Source organism: Erpetoichthys calabaricus, chromosome 15 (assembly GCF_900747795.2).
Source record: "Erpetoichthys calabaricus chromosome 15, fErpCal1.3, whole genome shotgun sequence".
NCBI classification, from domain to species: domain Eukaryota; kingdom Metazoa; phylum Chordata; class Cladistia; order Polypteriformes; family Polypteridae; genus Erpetoichthys; species Erpetoichthys calabaricus.
In genome coordinates, this window is record NC_041408.2 from 12,245,577 (window position 1) to 12,268,709 (window position 23,133).

Genomic DNA, 23,133 nt, shown 5'->3' on the forward strand with positions numbered 1-23,133 from the left:
ACTATATAATACAAAGATTGTCTATCTATCTATCTTTGTATTATATAGTATCTATCTATCTATCTATCTATCTCTGTCTGTCTGTCTGACAAAGATAGATAGATAGACAGACAGACAATCTTTGTATTATATAGTGCCTTTCTTATCTGTCTGTCTATCTGTAGACAGACAGATAGATAGATAGATAGATAGATAGATAGATAGATAGATAGGAAAGGCACTATATAATACAAAGATTGTCTATCTATCTATCTTTGTATTATATAGTGCCTTTCTTATCTATCTATCTATCTATCTATCTATCTATCTATCTATCTATCTGTCTGTCTGTCTGTCTGTCTGTCTGTCTGTCTGTCTGTCTGTCTGTATTATATAGTGCCTTTCTTGTCTGTCTGTCTGACAAAGATAGATAGACAGACAATCTTTGTATTATATAGTGTCTATCTATCTATCTATCTATCTATCTATCTATCTATCTATCTATCTATCTATCTATCTATCTATCTATCTATCATATAGTGCCTTTCACATCTATCTATCTATCTATCTATCTATCTATCTATCTATCTATCTATCTATCTATCTATCTATCTATCTATCTATCTATCTATCTATCTATCTATCTATCTATCTATCTATGTACATAAATATGCATTTGGTTTAAATGAGACGGTGAGGTCCACCTTCCTGTTCCCTCATGAGTTTCCTCTCAATGGCACCTCATCTGGAACAGCTGATTCCAATGTGATGGATTTGAAGTGGTGATTAATGTACAGGTGGTCTTTCTTTATCCATGTGACAGATCTGTATTTTTGGTCATTTAGATTATGAAACTAGACACACCATGTCACTTTTAGGTGTCATCTGTTCAAGTCTGTCACCTTTATGTGTAGGCACTGTCTACATGGAGATTACTGTGTTTGCCTGTTCAAATATGTTGAAAAAGTCGACAGTTTCCATGGGGTGTGCTTACTTTTTCACATGACTGTACAGTATATACACTGATATGTTACCTAGATATATATGTCAATGTATTTATAATTTTGGCAGTAGGGCATGTAAAACGAGGCTTGGGGGTCTCCTTTCATTCTCAATTCTACAAATGATTTTTTCTCTATCTGACATGATAACTTTTCCTCATTTAAATTGAAATCTAATAAATGAAGTCTGCTGAAGACACCAGAGAGAGTTTTATGGTGGAGGACATATTTGTTGTATATTTCCACAGAATCAGCAAAAAAACGTATCTTTGAGGACTCCGAAACATAAGTGCAGCTGATCTGTGCCATCTTAGCATCAGCAACAATTTAGAAGAACAAACCACCACGGAAATCTTGAAATATGCTGACATAAAGCGACATATTGTACTGAAAGGTCAGCAGGAGCGTCCTGTGGGTTGTGTAACTGATAGCGTATTTAAAAAAAAGTTACAGTAGGGTGAAAAATACCCAGACTGCTTTTTAGTGCAGGGCACTGACGGTCTGCCACTTGAAATGTGTGAGCTAGAAAACAGCAGGCCAAGTGGACGACATCTGATACTGGCCCTGGGAGCCCAGGACTAATTCCAGGATGACGGTCCAAGGGAACACCCCCCCATGTATTAACTCAATAGGTGGAGAAATTGGAATGGAATAACAAGGACAGAAAGCCGGCAGAGAATTGCGACATCAAGTAGCAAAACACGAGGGATGAGCAACAGTGCCTGACGAGGCAGATCAAAATGGCCGTATTTGTCAAGATTGCTTGCTGAAGTGGAGCCCACCCCACCAAACCAGATAGCCTTTTGCATTTGTCAAGGGAGACAGTTTAAGGGTCTGTTCAGGGCTAAATTAACCATTAAGCAAACTAAGCACGTACTTAGGGCATCAACGGAAGGAGGCACCACAGAAATTTTCCATTGCCAGAATTACCTTGGACCCGAGACCACAAAAAAGGGGCTCCCACATTAAATGAAAAACTTACATACATATACATACAATAATACAAATAATAATAAAATAGAAATAATAGAGATTGTGGCCACCAGGGGGCACGCCTGCTCCCCCAAACATCTGACACAAGGGCTCTGGACACAAGTGTGAAATAAATAAGAGGATTTTATTTGTGGGAAACTCTTATAGCAAGCGCTTCCCACAGGACCAAGGCACAGTTATAGAAGCAGCCCACAGTAAACTCTCTGCAACACTTTTATCTTCTGTTCCTCTTCCTCTGCCTCCTCCAATCCTCCAGCCAGCTCTGTCCACCTCCTCCCCACTCGGGGTCCCTGAATGTAGGTAGTGGGCTTCTTTTATGGGAGTACTTCCAGTGGCCCATTGCTGTGGTCCAGAAGCACTGCTGGTGTGAGGCAGAAGCCCCATGAAGTTGAGTACTACAGTCCTCACAACACCCCCAAGAGGGCTGAGTCTGCCAACTCCAAGCGTGCCCTGTGGGAATCCGAGGGAATCTGCTGTAACCCAGGGGGCTGCCATCTAGCGATCAATCTTGGGGAGATAATTCCCTGTGCACGCTCTCTCCCCCCAGTCCTTCTACTATGAAGGTGTCCTGGCTGGGTAAGCATGCCAGACGTCCCTCACAAGGTTAATGATATATAAACTAATCTTGGGAAGAACAACAAAATTAGAATCTGATAAATGGCACACGGTCCACTGAGGCTCACGTAAGCGTTATCGTCGTCATCATGTCGCCTGTCCCGTTCACTTGACCTTTAAGTGTGAGTTCAGCATAGCATTGCCAGACATATGGTAATTTTCAAAAAATAAAATGGTTTATTGTTGTTCATATTTTGGATCAGATATATATATGGGGGGGGGCACCAAAATCTTTTAAGTGCTTAGGGCCTCTAAAGGTCTTAATCCGGCCTTGGGTCCTTCTGATGGTAATCATCCTCCACACCAGTGGTTGGCACTGTTACCTGATGCCTTTCTTTTTCGAAGATTGACAACCGAACCACTGAGCCACAAACATCAGACACAATATCACCCAACACAAGTCTGGGTTTAAAATAGTCGATGTTTTTATTTTCACCGACCCTCACAAATACCACAATATCTCACCCATAAATGTCTTTCCTCTCCTTCCACTCCTTCTGATGAGTTTCTGACCTAGGAACGCTTCTGGTGTCTGCATGTCGAGAGCACTTCCAGGTGACGTGGAAAGCAGTGTTGCCAAAGGCAGCGCCCTCTGGTGGCACCCAAGACCCCTGACAGGGCCTCAGTTATGCACTCCAATTCCCATGAAACCCTGCAGGGGGTCCTAATTGGGATCATTCTAGAGGAACCCTTGTCACCTTCTGTGTTGGGGGTATGAAACGCTCCCGGTATCCTCGTTCACCCAGCCCACTCATTATTCCTCAATCCCACCCGGGATGAAGATTACAATGTGTTCCGATCGGATTATGTCTCCACTCCTGCGGGCTTTCCAATTTGGCCTACCCAGCCGGGCAAAACATCAGTCTCCATCCCGGTCATGATGTCCATCCGTCCTCTGTGGCACTTACAATGCATAGAAATTCAATCAACTTCATTAATAAAATAAATAAAACACACCAATCATACCACTAGCCTGCTCTTTATCATTTGTGCTTCACTTGTTCGCCGGTTTTATCCGCAATCTCATTCTTAGCAGCCTGTCCATTCGGACCACCATGACATCAACATATTGCAACCATGAAAAACGGGAATGAAACAAAAAACTAGAATGGTAATGAAGGAAAGTGCTGTTTCTTAAATCCTAATGTCTTCAATTGTTTTATTACAGGTGGTCCCACTTCACGTTTCTGTGGTGTCGATTTTGGCAATGGAATTTCCGAAGTGTCCTCTGTGTGCTCATTCTACTGCAGCAGACGTATATGCAGCATACAGGTAGGACCATCTGCCTTCTCCCAACCCGGCTTAGCCCTCTGAAATGTAATTGGGCAAGCCTTCGACTCCCCAAGTTGGTGGACATCATGGCCGGCCCGTACGCTGGTACTCTGAGTGCTGTGCAGAGTGGCGAGCTGAACCTCTGCGTTTTTGACGGTTGATTCTGGGGTTCATCAGGGGTTTGTTCTGCTCCTACTCAGGGTGTTGGGCAGGTTCGGGGGTCCAGCGGCTGTGGGGCATCTGTTGGCGAAGAGAGATTCACTGATCTTGACTTGCTGTGATCTTCTCCGAGTCAAAGCAGTCAAGAGGCTGAGGGGGGGGGGGGGGGTCTGAGTGTCTGGGCTTGCGAGGGTCCTGATGAAAACCAAAGAGCCAGGCCTTTAATGACCTTTTAGGCACGGCCATCAGCAGTGTGTCTGTCTGCGAAGAGAGTGTCGACCTCATCGAGAGGTTTACTTACCTCGGCGGTGACATTCATGTCTCTGGTGACTCTTCCTATGAAGTCAGTAGACAGATTGGGAGAGCATGGGGGGCTCATGAAGTCATGGAAAGGGGTGTGTGATGCTCCTGATATACAATGCAATACAATTTATTTTTGTATACCCCAAAATCACACAAGAAGTGCCACAATGGGCTTTAACTGGCCCTGCCTCTTGACAGCCCCCCCTAGTCTTGACTCTCTAAGAAGACAAGGAAAAACTCCCAAAAACAAACCCTAGTAGGGAAAAAATGGTAGAAACCTCGGGAAAGGCAGTTCAAAGAGAGACCCCTTTCCAGGTAGGTTGGGCGTGCAGTGGGTGTCAAAAAGAAGAGGGGGTCAATACAATATAATACACAGAGCAGAACAAATCCTCAATACAGTATAAAAATAAAAATTTTACAAATATGGAGCAGAAGTTAACAGATGATATCACATAATAGGATTTGGATTTGTTGAGAGTCCTGGAGACCTCAGCAGTCAAGCTGCCTCCCCCTATTGGCCATTCCACAGCTGAAACAGTGCTGGGCCAGCCAATCCAATGAAAGGACCCCTCTTTCCCACGATTCCTGCGATCCTCCATCAGAGATGACTTTACCTTAGGCAGGCAAAACAACTTGACAGGTGGGCCGTGGCACCAAGTGCCACATTTGAGTACCGAGAAGAGAAACAGAATAAGTGAGGGTGAGTAACAAATTAGAACTCTCAGGTTACTTCTGTTTTAGTGCTAATGACTAACAACAGAGATGCAGTCTGCACAGTTAATCAGCAGCTCTAGGCAGGGTGTGCTAAACTGAAGTAGTGAGTCTTCAGCTGGGATTTAAAAGCTGAGACCGAAGGGGCATCTCTTATAGTAGCAGGCAGACCACTGCACAGTTTAGGGGGGTCCTGTAACTAAAGGCTTGACCTCCCACTGTTATTTTATTAATCCTTGGAATCATAAGCAGACCGGCATCTTGAGATCTTAATGTGCATTCTGGTTTGTAAGTCATGATAAGTTCAGACAAGTAATCTGGACCTCGGCCATTTAAGGCTTTATATGTTAAAAGGATTTTGAAATCTGCCCTAAACTTAACCGGGAGTCAGTGTAAGGATTTAAGAACTGGAGTTATGTGTTCGTCTCTGCAAAAGGACGAAGGTCCAAGTCTTTAGAGTCCTGGTGCTTCCTTGTCTTGCTATACGGACACTATCCACTGACTTGAGAAGAAGACTGGACTCCTTCGGTACTGTGTCTCTTCGGAGAATCCTTGGGTACCACTGGTTTGACTTTGCGTCAAATGAGCGTTTGCTCACGGGGTCCCAGATGAAGCACATGACCTGCATTGTGGGGTCAGTTACGGCACTACGGCCATGTGGCGCGATTCCCCAAGGGTGATCCTGCTTGGAGGACCCAAGTGGCTGGACCAGGCCACATAACACCTGGCTGTGTCAGATAGACGGTCATTTCCTGGGGGTGGGACTGGACTGCGTGTCTGCCTGGGGGGTCCCGAGCTGTTTCGTCATGTGGTGGGCGCTGTACCAGTGCATGCTTTCCAACCTGACCTGACCTTCTACTCCAAATGCCATAACATGAAGAACGCAGAAGGGGCTTTGCTCAAAATGACCATCTACAGATGTGATGCAAATGTAATGTGAAGTTTAACGTGTTATGAATTTAAAGGACACCCTTATCGGGCCCCCTTTGTGCTCTTTACTCTTCGCACTCTTCTTGCTTGTCTGCCTCCTTCCTATCATTAATAATCATCTTCTAATCCTGTCACGTCTTTGTTGCGCACTACAAATAATAGCAAACAATGCCTTCTTTTTTGGAGTTTTCAGCGAGCCGGGGGGCATTTTGGATTTATTGGATGAAACTCTCCGTATTATTAAAGTTAAATGATAGATGAAAATGTATTATTCATCGAGTTCCTTTTATTGACATTTTATTTTTAAGGGAGTACAAAGGCTCTCTCGTGGGATGTTTCCAAAGTAAATTACTGCAGGGGGAATCACGTGGCGCACAAATACTGGCATAAAAAGACTTTGCCCGGGTTTTGTCAGCTTTTCATTTCTAACACCTCAATTATTTGTAAAGTAGGACAAGGGTGGCACAAAAGCCACGAAACCAAAGAGGTTCAAGTGTGGGTAGAATCTCCATAAAGTGCATCTGTTGTGTTTTTTAAAGTAGACTTGTAATGCCAGTCTTGTGGCGGTTAAACGTGGTGACGTGAGAAATGGGTGATGGTTAACAGTTTTAGAGTCAGCTTGGTGAGGATGTGGTAACAATCAAGCAAAAGTAGAACTATTTTGTTTTAATGCACTGTTATACAAAATTAGTTTTAATATGCCAGCCTTTATTTCAGATGCCATCTTTTCTGGTGAATGCTGCCCAGGTGTGCTTCATTTTATTTTCATTGGGCACTGCAAAGTATGATGGATCAAAGGCTTGGTCGCCTACAGCTGGATTTGAGTATCTATTTTAATTTACTGTATAGTTTTCTTTTTTAAACAAGGAGGCCACTGGGCGTTAGCCAAGAAAGTTGTAATACACATGGCGTTAAAACCTAATTACTTGGCAGATTGCAATGCGGGGTCAGTCACACGTTAATCAGCTCCATACGGCGGGAGGCTACAAGTCCATCGGCGACGTCATCTTCTTTATACCCACCCTGTAATTGCCATTAGAAACAATATATACATCGCAATTCATCTCGGGACCACTCCAAAAAATCCTCATGGCAGAGACAAAAGGTTCCAATGTTTTTTGCAAATATTCATTTTTCCATAGTAGTTAATTCCCAAAACTACTGCTAGTATAATGTTGGATTTTTCCCAGCCTAAGGCTGCTCTAATATAAATATTACAAAATACACTCCATGAATAAAAAGGATGGTAAAGTGTGAGGAAGTGTTAAAAAACGAAACAAAGAAGAGTTAGTGTTTTATTGCAGAACTAAGCAAAGCACTAAATATAAAATGTGTATGTAGTCTGGGTGGTCTCTAATCACACCATGACCCCGACAGGGATTTAGTGGTTTTAAGAAATGGACTGAACTTTTACTATAATCACGTATCTGGTGCAGGATGGACCCCCAGCAGGGCAGGGCGCCTCGCCTCAATCCTCTGCCTTACACGAGAGTGCCATCGGGCCACTCCAGCTACTCCAAAAACGCCCCCTCGAGTGTCAGCCCTCCGCCCCTCCAAAGGGGTTCTCCGCCCGGCGGCCTGCCTTCCTTTCCATCTGCTCACCAACAGCTCCCAGTCATTACGTTTTTTCCATCGATCTTTTCTTTTCACCTCCGCCTCTCTTCACTGTCCCTTTCTTTCTTTCTTTCTTTCTTTCTTTCTTTCTTTCTTTCTTTCTTTCTTTCTTTCTGTTATACAATGATATCATGTCTTTATAACTGACTAATAAAATAAAACCCTTTTTATTTTCTTATATAGTGCCATTTATAAGCATTTATTATATTCTACCTTTGATAATAAAAAATATTAACAAACCGTTTTTCTTTTCCGATATAGTACCTCAGATATGCATTCTTTCTTTCTTTCTTTCTTTCTTTCTTTCTTTCTTTCTTTCTTTCTTTCTGTTATACAATGATATCATGTTTTTATAACTGACTAATAAAATAAAACTCTGCCTCACAAATGCAATTTCTTTCTTTCTTTCTTTCTTTCTTTCTTTCTTTCTTTCTTTCTTTCTTTCTTTCTTTCTTTCTTTCTGTTATACAATGATATCATGTCTTTATAACTGACTAATAAAATAAAACCCTTTTTATTTTCTTATATAGTGCCATTTATAAGCATTTATTATATTCTACCTTTGATAATAAAAAATATTAACAAGCCATTTTTCTTTTCCGATATAGTACCTCATATATGCATTCTTTCTTTCTTTCTTTCTTTCTTTCTTTCTTTCTTTCTGTTATACAATGATATCATGTCTTTATAACTGACTAATAAAATAAAACTGCCTCACAAATACAACTTCTTTCTTTCTTTCTTTCTTTCTTTCTTTCTTTCTTTCTTTCTTTCTTTCTTTCTTTCTTTCTTTCTTTCTGTTATACAATGATATCATGTCTTTATAACTGACTAATAAAATAAAACTCTGCCTCACAAATGCAACTTCTTTCTTTCTTTCTTTCTTTCTTTCTTTCTTTCTTTCTTTCTTTCTTTCTTTCTTTCTGTTATAATGATATCATGCCTTTATAACTGACAAATAAAATAAAACCCTTTTTATTTTCTTATATAGTGCCATTTATAAGCATTTATTATATTCTACCTTTGATAATAAAAAATATTAACAAGCCATTTTCCTTTTCCAATATAGTACCTCATATATGCATCTTTTCTTTCTTTCTTTCTTTCTTTCTTTCTTTCTTTCTTTCTTTCTTTCTTTCTTTCTGTTATACAATGATATCACATCTTTATAACTGACTAATAAAATAAAACTCTGCCTCACAAATGCAACTTCTTTCTTTCTTTCTTTCTTTCTTTCTTTCTTTCTTTCTTTCTTTCTTTCTTTCTTTCTTTCTTTCTTTCTTTCTTTCTTTCTTTCTTTCTTTCTTTCTTTCTTTCTTTCTTTCTTTCTTTCTTTCTTTCTTTCTTTCTTCTCCATTTGTTCCTCCCAGCCATGCAGGCTTTTCTTATATCGACCTAATTGGGCACAGATGTGACCCACTGCTCCACTCCGACACCGGACGGATCTGCTGGCTTTTGCCCGTGAGTGTGCGATCAGCCAAGCCCAACAGTCAACCCCGTCATGCGCATGTCTGCACCACTCTGAGCCTGCACCCTCTCGGGATGTTGATTATTTATTTAAAACGTGTCCTACGCCACGGACCACTTCTCACACCAGCACACAAGCCCGAGCGGTGATTCCCTTCAGGTGTTTTTCCCCTGAGAGAGTAAAAAAAAAAAAAAAAAAAAAAACAGACAATGCCACCTGAATTTGTTACGCTGGCTGAAAGGATTCCCTCTTGTCATATGGCAGATGTGTCCGGAGCTACACACCGATTCTATTTTAGCCGCAGCTGAATGATCCCTTGGAAAGGCATCCTCTCGTTTTCCATGGCCTGTTGCGAGATATCTATTCACTGGCACCAGCTGGTGAGGATAATCAGCTGGTGATGAAAATGAAATGTGGAAGTGCTGCTCTCCATATCAACAAAACGCTTTGGGCTCTGGGTGATGATGATGGTGATGATGATGATGATGATGATGAGCCGTAGGTACCCTGGATTTAGACTTGAGTGTAGCATCGTAATTAACTTTGCTTCCTCACAGTGCCACAGCAATTGATTTCTGATCCTTGAATGAGCTTTGTCTTGGTGGAGTTGGCATGTGTTTCCCCTCGTCACATGGGTGGGTTTTCTCTTGGCACACCACATTGCATAGATGTACAAGTTATTTTGGTTGGAGGCTTTTAAGAATCCAAGTGGGGTCATCACTGGTTCTTTGGTGACATTTTATTGGGTTTTGTGGTTCCTTGCAGAACTGTTGCTTGATGAAGAACCATTTCATGTTGGGAAGGATTCTTTTCAAATGAAATTGGTTCTTTGAACTTTGAAAAGGTTCCTAATAAGTGGACAAAACAGAAGTCTTTAATGTATGGTGGGATCAAAAAAACATGCACTTCATCGTTTCACTTTCCAGCACTTAATCGAGACTAGGCCGTGGGGGCAACAGTCTTAGCAGTGAGGCCCATATGGCTCTTTCTCCAGATGCACTTGTCAACACATAGTTTAGGATCCAAAGGTGTTCCCAGGCCATCTGGAAGATTTAATCCTCCAGGAGAACTGTAGGTCATCCCGAGGGGTTCCTTCCAGCTGTTCAGGCCACTTGGAGGCATCCAGAAGGTGTGAAGGGTCAGTGGTCCTGCTCCGAGCCTCTCCTGGAAGTCTGTGCTTCTCACCCGATCTCTAAGGAAGACGCCATAAATCCTGTGGAGAACGTGACCTTGTCTTTTTGGCCATTACCCAAAGCTCATGACCATAGGTGAGGGTAGGGATGTAGATTGATTGATAAATCGAGACCTTTGTCTTCTGGCTCACCAGTACGAATCAGTAACTGTTCCTGCCACCCCGTTCTGTCTGTTGATCTCTCCTCACTCATGAACAAGACTCCAAGATACTTAAACTTCTCCACCTGAGGGAATAACTCGCCTCCCACTCGGAAAGGACCGTCCACCTTTTTGCCTTCTGAGGTAACCTGAACTTAGTCCATGTTATTGTAGGCAGCAGGTGACCTTTTAAAATCAGAAACCCATTGGTACAAATCTGTTATTACCTATGCATGGTCATTTATGGAGTCTGTTACAGATCTAAAGTAAGTTAGGGGTCTTTCTGAAATCTTCATACACTTCGGCACCTTTATTTTCAAGAGTATAGGGTTGATTTTTGCCCTAATGCTCAATGTTGTCATGGCGGTTTGGTGATATAAACATATCCGATGTAGCCACAAGGGGGGCGCCAGAGATCCCCAAACCACAGACACACATTCATATGGTAAAATAAAGGATTTTTATTGCTTTCCCTGGCACTTCTTCACAATCCTCCCAAAAACAAGCCACAATGACACAATACATGAGCACAAATCACTCAATTCTTCCACCTTCTCTCCTCTGCTGAGTGTTACCTCCCGATTCTGACTCGTCCATGTGTGGCAGCGGGTGTCCTTTTATGCCAATACCTGGGAATGCTTCCGGGGCTATACTACATCTTCCCGGAAGCACTTCTGGGCCATAATGAAAGTAGGGAGATCCTCCATCTACAAAACCCACTTATCAATTCCAAGGGAACGCCTACAGGGCTGCACTTCCGGACTCCATCTCTCTAGCCCCTCAGCAGGTGTTCGGACTGGGTTCTTATACGAGGACCACTGCCACCTTGAGCATAGGGAATGGAACCACTCCCAAGTTCTGGCTTCCACTGGTACATCCATTAGTTTATACCCACTGGATATAGAGTTATCTTTCCGCCCAGCCGGCCAATCCATCCATCGTTCCTCTCCGGCCTCCCTTCCTGGTAATAACACATGCTCCTTCCTGACCAGAATGCCTGTTCTTATTCCACATAGGGAAATAAATGACTGCTCCTTAGTAGCTAGTTGGATCTGCTCCTTAGTAGCTAGTTGAATCTGACACAGACTGTTCCTTAGTAGCTAGTTAGATCTACTCGTTGGTAGCTAGTTGGAATCGACACTGACTGCTCCATAGTAGCTAGTTGGATCTAACACTGACTGCTCCTTAGTAGCTAGTTGGATCTGACACTGACTGCACCTTAGTAGCTAGTTGGATCTGACACTGACTGCTCCATAGTAGCTAGTTGGATCTAACACTGACTGCTCCTTAGTAGCTAGTTGGATCTGCTCCTTGGTAGCTAGTTGGATCCGACACTAACTGCTCCTTGGTAGCTAGTTGGATCTAACACTGACTGCTCCTTAGTAGCTAATTGGATCTGCTCCTTAGTAGCTAGTTGAATCTGCTCCTTAGTAGCTAGTTGAATCTGCTCCTTAGTAGCTAGTTGAATCTGACACAGACTGTTCCTTAGTAGCTAGTTAGATCTGCTCCTTGGTAGCTAGTTGAATCCGACACTGACTGCTCCTTAGTAGCTAGTTGGATCTGACACTGACTGCTCCTTAGTAGCTAGTTGGATCCGACACTGACTGCTCCTTAGTAACTAGTTAGATCTGCTTCTTAGTATCTAGTTGGATCTGACAATGAATGCTCCTTAGTAGCTAGCTGGATCTGCTCCTTAGTAGCTACTTGGATCTGACACTGACTGCTCCTTAGTAGCTAGTTGGATCTGCTCCTTAGTAGCTAGTTGGATCTGACACTGACTGCTCCTTAGTAGTTAGTTGGATCCAACACTGACTGTTTCTTAGTAATTAGTTGGATCTGCTCCTTAGTAACTAGTTGGATCTGACAATGACTGCTCCTTAGTAACTAGTTGGATCCAACACTGAATGCTCCTTATTAGCTAATTGGATCTGACACTGAATGCTCCTTAGTAGCTAGTTGGATCTGACACTGACTGCTCCTTAGTAGCTAATTGGATCTGCTCCTTAGTAGCTAGTTGGATCCGACATTGACTGCTCCTTAGTAACTAGTTGGATCCGACACTGAATGCTCCTTAGTAGCTAGTTGGATCTGCTCCTTAGTAACTAGTTGGATCCGACACTGACTGCTCCTTAGTAGCTAGTTGGATCCGACACTGACTGCTCCTTAGTAGCTAGTTGGATCTGACACTGACTGCTCCGTAGTAGCTAGTTGGATCTGCTCCTTATTAGCTAGTTGGATCCAACTATGACTGCTCCTTAGTAGCTAGTTGGATCTGATACCTACTGCACCTTAGTAGCTAGTTGGATCTGACACTGACTGCTCCATAGTAGCTAGTTGGATCTGCTCCTTAATAGCTAGTTGAATCCAACTATGACTGCTCCTTAGTAGCTAGTTGGATCTGACACTGACTGCTCCTTAGTAGTTAGTTGGATCCGACACTGACTGTTCCTTAGTAGCTAGTTGCATCTGCTCCTTAGCAGCTAGTTGGATCCGACACTGACTGCTCCTTAGTAGCTAGTTGGATCTGACACTGACTGCTCCTTAGTAACTAGTTGTATCCAACACTGAATGCTCCTTATTAGCTAGTTGGATCCGACACTGACTGTTCCTTAGTAGCTAGTTGGATCTGCTCCTTAGTAGCTCGTTGGATCTGACAATGAATGCTCCTTAGTAGCTAGTTGGATCTGACACTGACTGCTCCTTAGTAGCTAGTTGGATCTGCTCCTTAGTAGCTATTTGGATCTGACACTGACTGCTCCTTAGTAGTTAGTTGGATCCGACACTGACTGTTCCTTAGTAGCTAGTTGGATCTGCTCCTTAGTAACTAGTTGGATCTGACAATGACTGCTCCTTAGTAACTAGTTGGATCCGACACTGAATGCTCCTTATTAGCTAGTTGGATCTGACACTGAATGCTCCTTAGTAGCTAGTTGGATCTGACACTGACTGCTCCTTAGTAGCTAGTTGGATCTGCTCCTTAGTAGCTAGTTGGATCCGACATTGACTGCTCCTTAGTAACTAGTTGGATCCGACACTGAATGCTCCTTAGTAGCTAGTTGGATCCGACACTGAATACTCCTTAGTAGCTAGTTGGATCTGCTCCTTAGCAGCTAGTTGGATCTGACACTGACTGCTCCTTAGTAGCTAGTTAGATCCAACACCTTATACTCAAAAATTCATGCGTGTCTTTTAGAAGGGATTTAGATATTTTTGCTTTGGCAGTAGTCTTATGTGCTACATATTGCTGAAAAAAATAATAATAATAATTCGAGTGTATGCTTAATTGCTTCAAATAAATAGAATGGAGATGACCACCAACCATTTAATGTAGTGCCAAACTAATCATTCCCAAATTGTACAGTAAATAATGCGGCACACACCGGGGCCAAATTTGCATGTACAGTCCTGTCTGGCTTGTGTCACGGAACACAGCAGATCAGCACTGCAGGCTAGACTCCAAAGATGAAATTACGATGAGTCAGGAGAACATCTGATTGCATCTGCGGCTTGAGTACAAGAGAGGAAGTCAAAGAAAATGCATGTGCTGCAGGGAGGAAAAAAAAAAAAAGAGGACATCCTAGCAGACAAATTAGTCACTTGGGGCCAACGTGTTGTCCTTAACTGGGACACTCGTGCTCAGGGTGACCACCTGAGTTTGCTCCCCTGGGATGCTGTGGTGGGCACCACTTGTGAGTGCCGGGAAATCAGTGGAACAAGTTTGTTAATGAAGGGTTACAAGGCAGAGAGTACAGATTAAAAGAAAGAAAAGGGGAAGGAAACTATTAGATACCACTAGCAGCTCCGGACTTTCTCACTATGCAAACAAGCAATACTTATTAGTCAGTCATTGTCCAACCCGTTATATCCTAACTACAGGGTCACGGGGGTCTGCTGGAGCCATTCCCAGCCAGCAGAGGGCGCAAGTCAGGATCAAACCCCAGGCAGGGCGCCAGCCCACCACAGGGCACACCCACACCAAGCACACACTAGGGACAATTTTGGACCGCCAATGGACCTAACCTGCATGTCTTTGGACTGTGGTAGGAAACCGACACAGACATGGGGAGAACATGCAAACTCCACGAAGGGAGGACCCGGGAAGCAAACACCCTGGTCTCCTTACTGCGAGGCTGCAGCGCTACCCACTACGCCACCGTGCCACCCTGTAATACATATTAGTACTGCAATAAAGGGGCAAGAGGATAAAAAAGAACATTATAAAACACCCAAGCAGGTATTTAGTTTGGTAAATGCAATCCTCTCTATCCGATATCCCACTATTCTCTCAAAAATAAAAGTGCCAAAGAAGTTCTTCAGAATGAGACTATAGGGGAACCATAAAAGAACCATCCACATGAAAGTTCCACAAAAGAATCTTGATATGTAATTGTGACGATGTGGGTTTGGCTCCACACTCCCATCTCTCTTTTGCGAGCCTCTTGAACCCGACACTGTCGGTTATGTAACTGGATGAAATGGACAATGACGATACCAAATGAAGCCAGGGGAAGGTGCAAAGTGCAAACAGTCAAAACCAAAAAGTGTCCAAATAAAGTGCAGTGCATCACAATGTCCATAAATAAATAGATAAATAAATAATCCATAAAACCAGGGTGAAATTTGGAGGTTAAAATACAATAAATAAATCCATTAAAACAAGGTTAAAACAATGGCTGGAAGAAGTCCTTTTAAAAACAAAACCCCCAGTGCCTTCCTTATCTGGCGGCTCCCCAATTTCTCCCATCCGGGCCCTGCACCAGGGGAGTCGTCCTACCTGCAGGTGACCTTCTCCGTTTGGTGTGGCGTCCTTCTGTCCCTTGGCTACGTAGAGTTCATCCAGACCGAGACTCGGATTCCCCAAACGACCAGGGCGCTTACACTGGAGTTTCCACCTCCCAAGCCTCCGATTCCCGTGGCCTTACGCGACAAGCCGTCCTCGATTGTGGTCACTCCTGCTCCTCTGCAAAACTCAGGAGTGCCCCAATCTATCTGTCCCCCTGGTGCCAGCCAAACACCCACTATGGGCTCACTTCCCAGCTGCCTGCAACTACTAGCGAGCCTGCTCTTCCTGCTCGCTCGTTCACACAGCTGCCTCGCAGTAAGGAGACCAAAGTTCGCATCCCGGGACCTCCCTGTGTGGAGTTTGCATGTTCTCCCCGTGTCTGTGTGGATTTCCTCCAGGTTCTCCGGTTTCTTCCCACAGTCCAAATTGATGTCATGGTGACATCAAACTGCCCCTAGTGTGTGTGTGTTCGCCCTGTGATGGACTGGCACCCCGTCCAAGGTTTGTTCCTGCCGTGTGCCCAGTGCTAGCTGGCATAGGCTCTAGTGACCCTGGTCTGCATGAAGTGGCTTAGAAAATGACATCACCTGCTAGTATCCTGCCTTCTGCCCATGAAAGGTTTCTGTTTTGTCCACATTCACTTTTTCAAAGCCCAAAAGAAACTAATTTTATATGCAAGGAGTCCTTCCCAGAATGAAACGGTTCTTAGTCAAGCAAATTTATGCAAGGAAGGGCCCAACCCAGTAAAGTGCCGTTACAGGACCCCTATTTTTAAGAGTGTACCCAATCGCCCACTGTGAGCCAACTTATACAGGTAAAGTGACAACTGCTGATCTCCTGGGATTTCCGCACACGACAGTCTCTCGTGTTTAGTCAGACTGGTGCGAAAAACAGAAATCATTCACTGAGCAGCAGTTCTGTGGACAGAAACATCTTGATGATGAGAGAGGAACGATAGAAGGGCTGGCCGGTGGTTCCCCTACCATTTCCCTGCTTCAGAGGAGCGCGGCCAGACTGGTCTGAGCTGACAGAAAGGCTACCGTAACTCAGATAACCTCAGGCTTCTCTGTATGCGCGACACATTGAAGACTGAGGCGGGTGGGCTACGACAGCAGAAGACCATGTCGGGTTCCACTCCTGTCAGCCGAGAACAGAAATTTGAGGCTGCAGTGGGCACAGGCTCACCAACGCTTGACACTTGGAAGGACTGGAAAAATGTAGCCTGATCCGATGAATCTTAATTTCTGCCTAGACACCCAGATGGTAGGGTCAGAAGTTGGCACCAACAGCATGAGTCCATACCCCCATCCTGCCTTGTGTCAAAAGTCCAGGCCGGTGCTGGTGGAGGTGTAATGGCATGGGTTATGTTTTCATGGTACACTTTGGGCCTGTTCATCACTTGAATGCCACGGCCTGTTTGAGTCTTGTTGCTGTCCATACGCATCCCTTCCTGGACACATCTTCTAATGGCCACTTCCAGAGTGATAATACACCATGCGACAAAGCAGAAGTCATCTCGAACTGGCTTCATGAACGTGACCGTGAGCTCAGGGTTCTTCAGGGTCCTTCTCAGAGTGACTCTTTTTAGCGCCTGGTGGCTGACATTAGGAATGACCTCAACGTGGCGCCCCTCTGAATGTTTCTGAAGGCACTCACTCCTCTGTTTAGTCAGTACGGCCTACCAAGAGGCCTGAAGGTCATTGCCCTGAATAGTAAGCAGTTTTTCATTCCAGTATTTTATGCAATGCAGCATTTTAATATGTTTAGTCAGTACCGTCCCCGTTCTTCCTTCCTCATTTTATCACAGTGTATTCCACAATAAAAGATTACAAAATTAAACATTGCCACTAGTAAATGTGGCCATGCCACCTACTGCTTTCCCAATCCACTCAGATTTGTTCATGAAACGTCGGTCATGCGAGGTTCTTTCAAACAAAATGCTCCAGGCTTCAATCTCTGATGCATTATTTGCCGATCTGAGGGGTCACGTCAGGAATGATATGAGGCCTTCTAGCTCTTGCTGCTTTTCCGTTTGAAGTGGGAAGCCCCCGTAAGTCACGTCACCAACTCAGAAACTTGGGGCTTGTCTGTCAAGTCCAACTTTGTCTGACTTCCGATCATGATGTCAATCCAAAAATGGCGACGTACAGCGTGAACTTTAGTGAAAGCGGTAGTATTCGACTGCTTGTTAGCACTTCTGTCTATTTGTGTCTCATTAAATCAGTCGTGCGCATGGCACTGCCCAGCTCCTATGTTACTCCGGTGTTTGGATGCGCAAAGTACCGCGTAATACGTTGTTGTCGACTGCTACTTATTCCAATGGAACAAGCACAACAGAGGCTTTCCTGAAAGTGTCCAAATTGGTGTTCCGAATGTTTTACTGGAACGCGGTCAACTTGCATGTGATGTCATTCCCAGCTCCAATATATGAGATAAATAGAATGCAGTATTTGTGTAGTGGAGCGGAAGTGGCAGGTGAGGTCAGACCGCGGCATTTGGCAGCAGCCACATCAGTGATCCTCCGGATTGGCCTCCTCCAGTCTAAAGAAAATGAAACTTGGGTTAGCGGTGTCACCTTAAAATTGTTCCCCATTAATGGTGGAGCAACCCATCCCGGCTAGACACAACCTAATCTCTCATGCTCTACTATATATACACTATGCATACACTACATATATAATGTACTATAATGTAATGTATACAGCTGCGGTGGGCTGGCGCCCTGCCCAGGGTTCGTTTCCTGCCTTGCGCCCTGTGTTGGCTTGGATTGGCTCCAGCAGACCCCCGTGACCCTGTAGTTAGGATATAGCAGGATGGATAATGTGATGGATGGTAATGTATACAGTATATATCAGTGTTTCTCAACCTTTAAGTATTTGTGACCCGAGTTTTCATAACAGTTTTAATCGTGCCCCCCTAACGTTTTTTTTAAAGGAGCCCACTAATACCAAACTTGTTCTTTTTTAATTAATGATATATTATAGATGCATATTTTATTAACTTTTATCTAACTCTATATTTATTTTTCTAGTATCAGAATGTAGTTTAAGTTAATTTGTTTTGGTTTCAATAGATGTATTTTTCATATTTTCGATTCTTGTTTTCTTTTTCTCACATCTTCGCGCCCCCCTTTTTGTTACTTCGTGCCCCCCTAGGGGGGCCTGCCCCACAGTTTGAGAACCCATCCATCCATTTTCCAACCCGCTGAATCCGAACACAGGGTCACGGGGGTCTGCTGGAGCCAATCCCAGCCAACACAGGGCACAAGGCAGAGAACCAATCCCGGGCAGGGTGCCAACCCACCGCAGGACACACACAAACACACCCAGCACGCACTAGGGCCAATTTAGGATTGCCAATCCACCTAACCTGCATGTCTTTGGACTGTGGGAGGAAACCGGAGCGCCCGGAGGAAACCCACGCAGACACGGGGAGAACATGCAAACTCCACGCAGGGTGGACCCAGGAAGCGAACCCGGGTCTCCTAACTGCGAGACAGCAGCACTACCACTGCGCCACCGTGCCGCCCAGTTTGAGAACCACTGGTATATATAAAGTGACACTGCCTGGGTTTAAGATTATAGGGTAATGGTCACAAAGTCTGTCACAAAACGCCCTTTGAGTCAGAATAAAACCCCCCACCCAAATCTTAAGTAAGGGGGCAGGAGATGGGCGTTTCGTGATGATGGGGCGTTATGCGGCTGACCTCATAAGCACTGAGGTCTTCAATTACACTGTTTTGGGGGTGTGATGGTTATGCGACTCAAGGGGCGTTCCATGACCCACATCTTGGGCGTTACCTGGCTTACGTCACAGATAGTGCAGGTTGCAATTGGACCCTTCTCAGCAAAGGTGTGGCGATGCCTTGGACCACAATGCAACAAAAGGGGTGGATCTTTATGCAAATAAGTCGAGTGGGTACAACTTGTTCATTTTAGGTGAACTGTGAAAATAGGCATACTATGTTTTAGTATGTTAAATTTTAAGTAATATGAACATAAAATAAATGAGTAATGACAACAGTCCCAGAGGTTTAAAAGAATATAATCGAATGGTTTTGTTTCGTCCTCATTTAATTGTGCTAATGTGCCATAAGATCGTTATGTCAATGTATAAAAGCGATGCAATATTAACAAACACAGTCAATCTAAGTGAAATTATTAACGAAATAAGATCAACAGCCCCGTTAGTTCGTTTTTAAGTGGAGAAATGGACCAGCGAGCCCTCGCGGCGGCTCAGACTCCGTTCAGCGGTCCGCACCCGACGACTCACAGCCGCCTTCTTCCGTAACTCGCGCAGCCCGCACACGGACTTTCGGCAGTCATCTTAACTCCATCCTTTCTTACAGAAATGTGGACTTCTAAAGACAACATAAATCCACGACGTGATATGTTTAGAAAGATCGCTCGGACGAATTGAGGGCCGTTTAACGTGAAGTTCTAAAAAGAGTCTCAACGCGTTTGAACTCCGCTCGTTACGGAGGAGTCACCTGAGGTGTTTTTTTGCGGGTTTCCTCCGGGAGCTCCTGCTTCCTTCCTCGGCATTAAGACCGCCAGACATTCTGATTGATTGGCTTGCCAAAACTTGGCCGGGACGCGTGTGTGTGTGTCTTCCCATTTTATTTTTTCTCAATGTGTTTTTAATCATAAAGGGTGTCTTGGAGCAGAGCCATTGTGTTATCTTTATTGAACACAGCGCGTATTGCGGCAAACTGCGCCCTAAGACGCCCTTTTGACACCGCGAGGCGTTGTTATTTCAAGTGTTTGTGCTAATCCGTCAGTTTTATTTAGTTTGGCAATCATGTGCGTCCAAATCTAAAGCACTTGAGTAAGGAAGGCCACGCAGAAGGAGCGTGAATGTGTGCGTGACGTTGAAGAGCGTCCAGTCCAGGGCTCGCACCGGCTGAATGTCCAAATATATCTGAATGAACTAACCTGAAGCGTACCAACGCCATCAGTGAGCTTTTTAAATTTTATAGCACCTTTTGCAGAAGACGCCAATACAAAGCCGTTTGCCAGGGACAGGCAACAGAAGAAGTGCGTGGCTGAGCACACGATTGTGAAGTATTTATGTTCAGGGTCACACTGCGAGTCAGAATCGATCACATTCATTTTTATAATGATCGTTTTCGTTGCAATCAAACGCATTAACCATTAGGCCATACTGCCTTAAACCTTTCATTCAAAAGCTAAAGCTGACTGGCAGTGTAGAGGTTAAGGCTTTGGACCGCAAGTCCTCAGATTGTGGGTTCAAATCCTGCTACTGCCATTGTGCGACCAACTATTTGTGCTCTATTGGGAAAAGTAAATGGAATCTACGGTGTGTGTTGTAAGTTTCTTTGGATGGAGGCTATAAAATAGCTTTTTATATAAATATAACGGACAAAATGCATGCAATTATTGGCCATTGAACGTCACAGACTATTTAATTAAATTCATTTTTGTGTGGCGATCTTCACCGAGAATAAGCTGTGAGTGTTTTAACAAGTATACGGATCAAGACAAATTACGAATTTTATAAAAGAGAGTAGTGGGGTATCGGCTGCGGTGGGTTGGCACCCTGCCCGGGATTGGTTCTCTGCCTTGTGTCCTGTGTTGCCTGTGATTGGCTCCAGCAGACCCCCGTGACCCTGTGTTCGGATTCAGCGGGTTGGAAACTGGATGGATGGATAATGGGGTATCGGATAGAGGGGATTGCATTTACCAAACTAAATACCTGCTTGGGTGTTTTATAATGTTCTTTTTTATCCTCTTGTTGCAGTACTAATATGTATTGCAGGGCGGCACGGTGGCGTAGTGGGTAGCGCTGCAGCCTCGCAGTAAGGAGACCTGAGTGTTTGCTTCCCGGGTCCTCCCTTCATGGAGTTTGCATGTTCTCCCCGTGTCTGTGTGGGTTTCCTACCACAGTTCAAAGACATGCTGGTTAGGTGCATTGGCGGTCCAAAATTGTCCCTAATGTGTGCTTGGTGTGGGTGTGCCCTGTGGTGGGCTGGCGCCCTGCCTGGGGTTTGTTCCTGACTTGCGCCCTCTGCTGGCTGGGATTGGCTCCAGCAGACCCCGTGACCCTGTAGTTAGGATATAGCAGATTGGATAATGGATGGATGGATGGATGGCATAATGTGCAAACAAAAAAAAAACAGATTTGCGTAAACAAAAAATATTCATTTGATTAAACTAAACGGATCAACCGATCAACATAAACGATGTCGTCTGCCAGCAGCAATGGAAGCCACTCCGTCATCAAAGAGTACAAGGAACTGAAATAATTAAGCTAAGACATGATGCCAACCATTGTAGGGGGAACAAATCGACAAAAAATACCCAAACACAAACATATACAGGGAGACTTAAGCAGGGCCGCTGCTGACCAAATGGGTGCCCTAAGCAGAAATTTACTTTTGTGCCCCCTCCCCCAAATATTAGTTAGGCAGCCGTAACAGAGGTGAGGGCGCGGGCGTCATCACGTGTGCTTAGCCTACTCTGCGTTCACCGTAAAATGCAATATATACGTTTATATTTGTGTTTATTTGTATATGTATATTATTAATATTCATTTATTATTATAATATATAAAAACGATTTTTTGAGCAGCTGGGATGGTGCCCCCCCTGGGAGTTGGTGCCCTACGCAGACTGCGTACTCTGCGTATAGGGAGCGGCGGTACTGGACTTAAGACACTCTTTTCATTTCAGTTTTGCTGATGTTAAATGAGAGATCAATTGGACCAGCGCAACAACATAAATTCCACCGTCTGATGGCTTTTAAAAAGGGCAACAATGAACAAAACACGTCCAACTGACTCCCAAGTCTCGCGGGGTCACATCGGTCCTCGTGTGTTATAATCTGGCCACTCAACCCAGAGAGCGCTTCTCCTTTCAGCCATACGTCGAACCTCTTTAAAGGTTACTCATATTGTAATTAAAAATGAAATTTAACGTATTCTTGTTTTTGTTTTGTAAATAAACGAATGTGAAAAATGGTGAACTTTTTCTCTTGCCTGTGCCTGTGGCGGGGTTTTTAACACGCGGGTACCGTGACATCTACGTCTGGCTTCAGTGAGACTAACAGACTAGATATAAATGAGTAACGTTACATTAAACGCGCTTGAACAAGATGGAAAGGCAGATGGCATCGCCGATTGCCCCGCAGGGCACGAGTGGGACGCGATGTTCCAGTTTAGCGAAAAACAACTGAAAGTTAAAATTGTCAGTTAAAAAAAAAAAACATAGAGGAAGCACTGTGACTTTCACTTCTTGTCATTAGCGTCCCGGGATCAGCTGGTTATTCCAAAAAGCTGAATCGACCAGCAAAGAAATAAAAGAAAGAAACGCACTTGGTGCTTGTTAAGCAGTCACACTCATTCACAAGTAATCAATCGCAAACCTGGTGGTATTTATGGAAGAATATTCCATGGATTTGTTCGTCCATTCATTCCTTGGGTCGAATCAGGTGTGAATAAAGCGATCGTTCTTTTGTACAGCCATGCGGAGCAATGCCAATCCTCTCAATCCGTTATTTCAGAAAGAGGATGCAGGGAGGAGTCGGATTTGACTTTCAGTCAATCAATCAATTAAACTAATCAATCAATCAGTTTTTAAAACCTTGTCTAGCGCTATTCGCAGCGCAAACCTTCAGCAGCAGGTGCCAGAGCAGAGCGACAGAGTCCATCCGTTATCATCCTGCTAATTTCTCACCGCTTTATTTTTCGATGGAAGGTTGCAGGGAGCCGAAACCTGCATTCATCTTATGAAACATGTATTTGTTACTTTATATAGCGCCTGTAATACTAAAAGCAGATCAATCAATCAAAGTGTGTCTGCTAATAAAGAAAATCCTGAACTGTAATTGCGATCCTGAATTAGAATGAGAGTCCGATCGCGGCTGCATGTATGAGTTATTGTGAAGAGCGCCCTCTGCTGCTAACCGCACTCTAAAGCACTTTGCCGCCGCTGAGTAGCACAGCTCGCTTTTATT

The 23,133-nt window shown here is 44.0% G+C and overlaps 1 protein-coding gene across 11 annotated transcripts in view; it reads left to right on the forward strand.

Annotated features, from left to right (window-relative positions):
* The window catches only part of adgrg6 (adhesion G protein-coupled receptor G6), a 193,136-nt gene that overhangs the window by 11,863 nt on the left and 158,140 nt on the right, over nt 1-23,133 (forward strand). For all 11 annotated transcript variants that reach the window (XM_051919519.1, XM_051919518.1, XM_051919523.1 and 8 more), the window contains exon 2: nt 3,757-3,860. In XM_051919519.1, the coding sequence (XP_051775479.1) occupies nt 3,757-3,860 (104 nt within the window). The remainder of the gene's footprint in view (nt 1-3,756; nt 3,861-23,133) is intronic.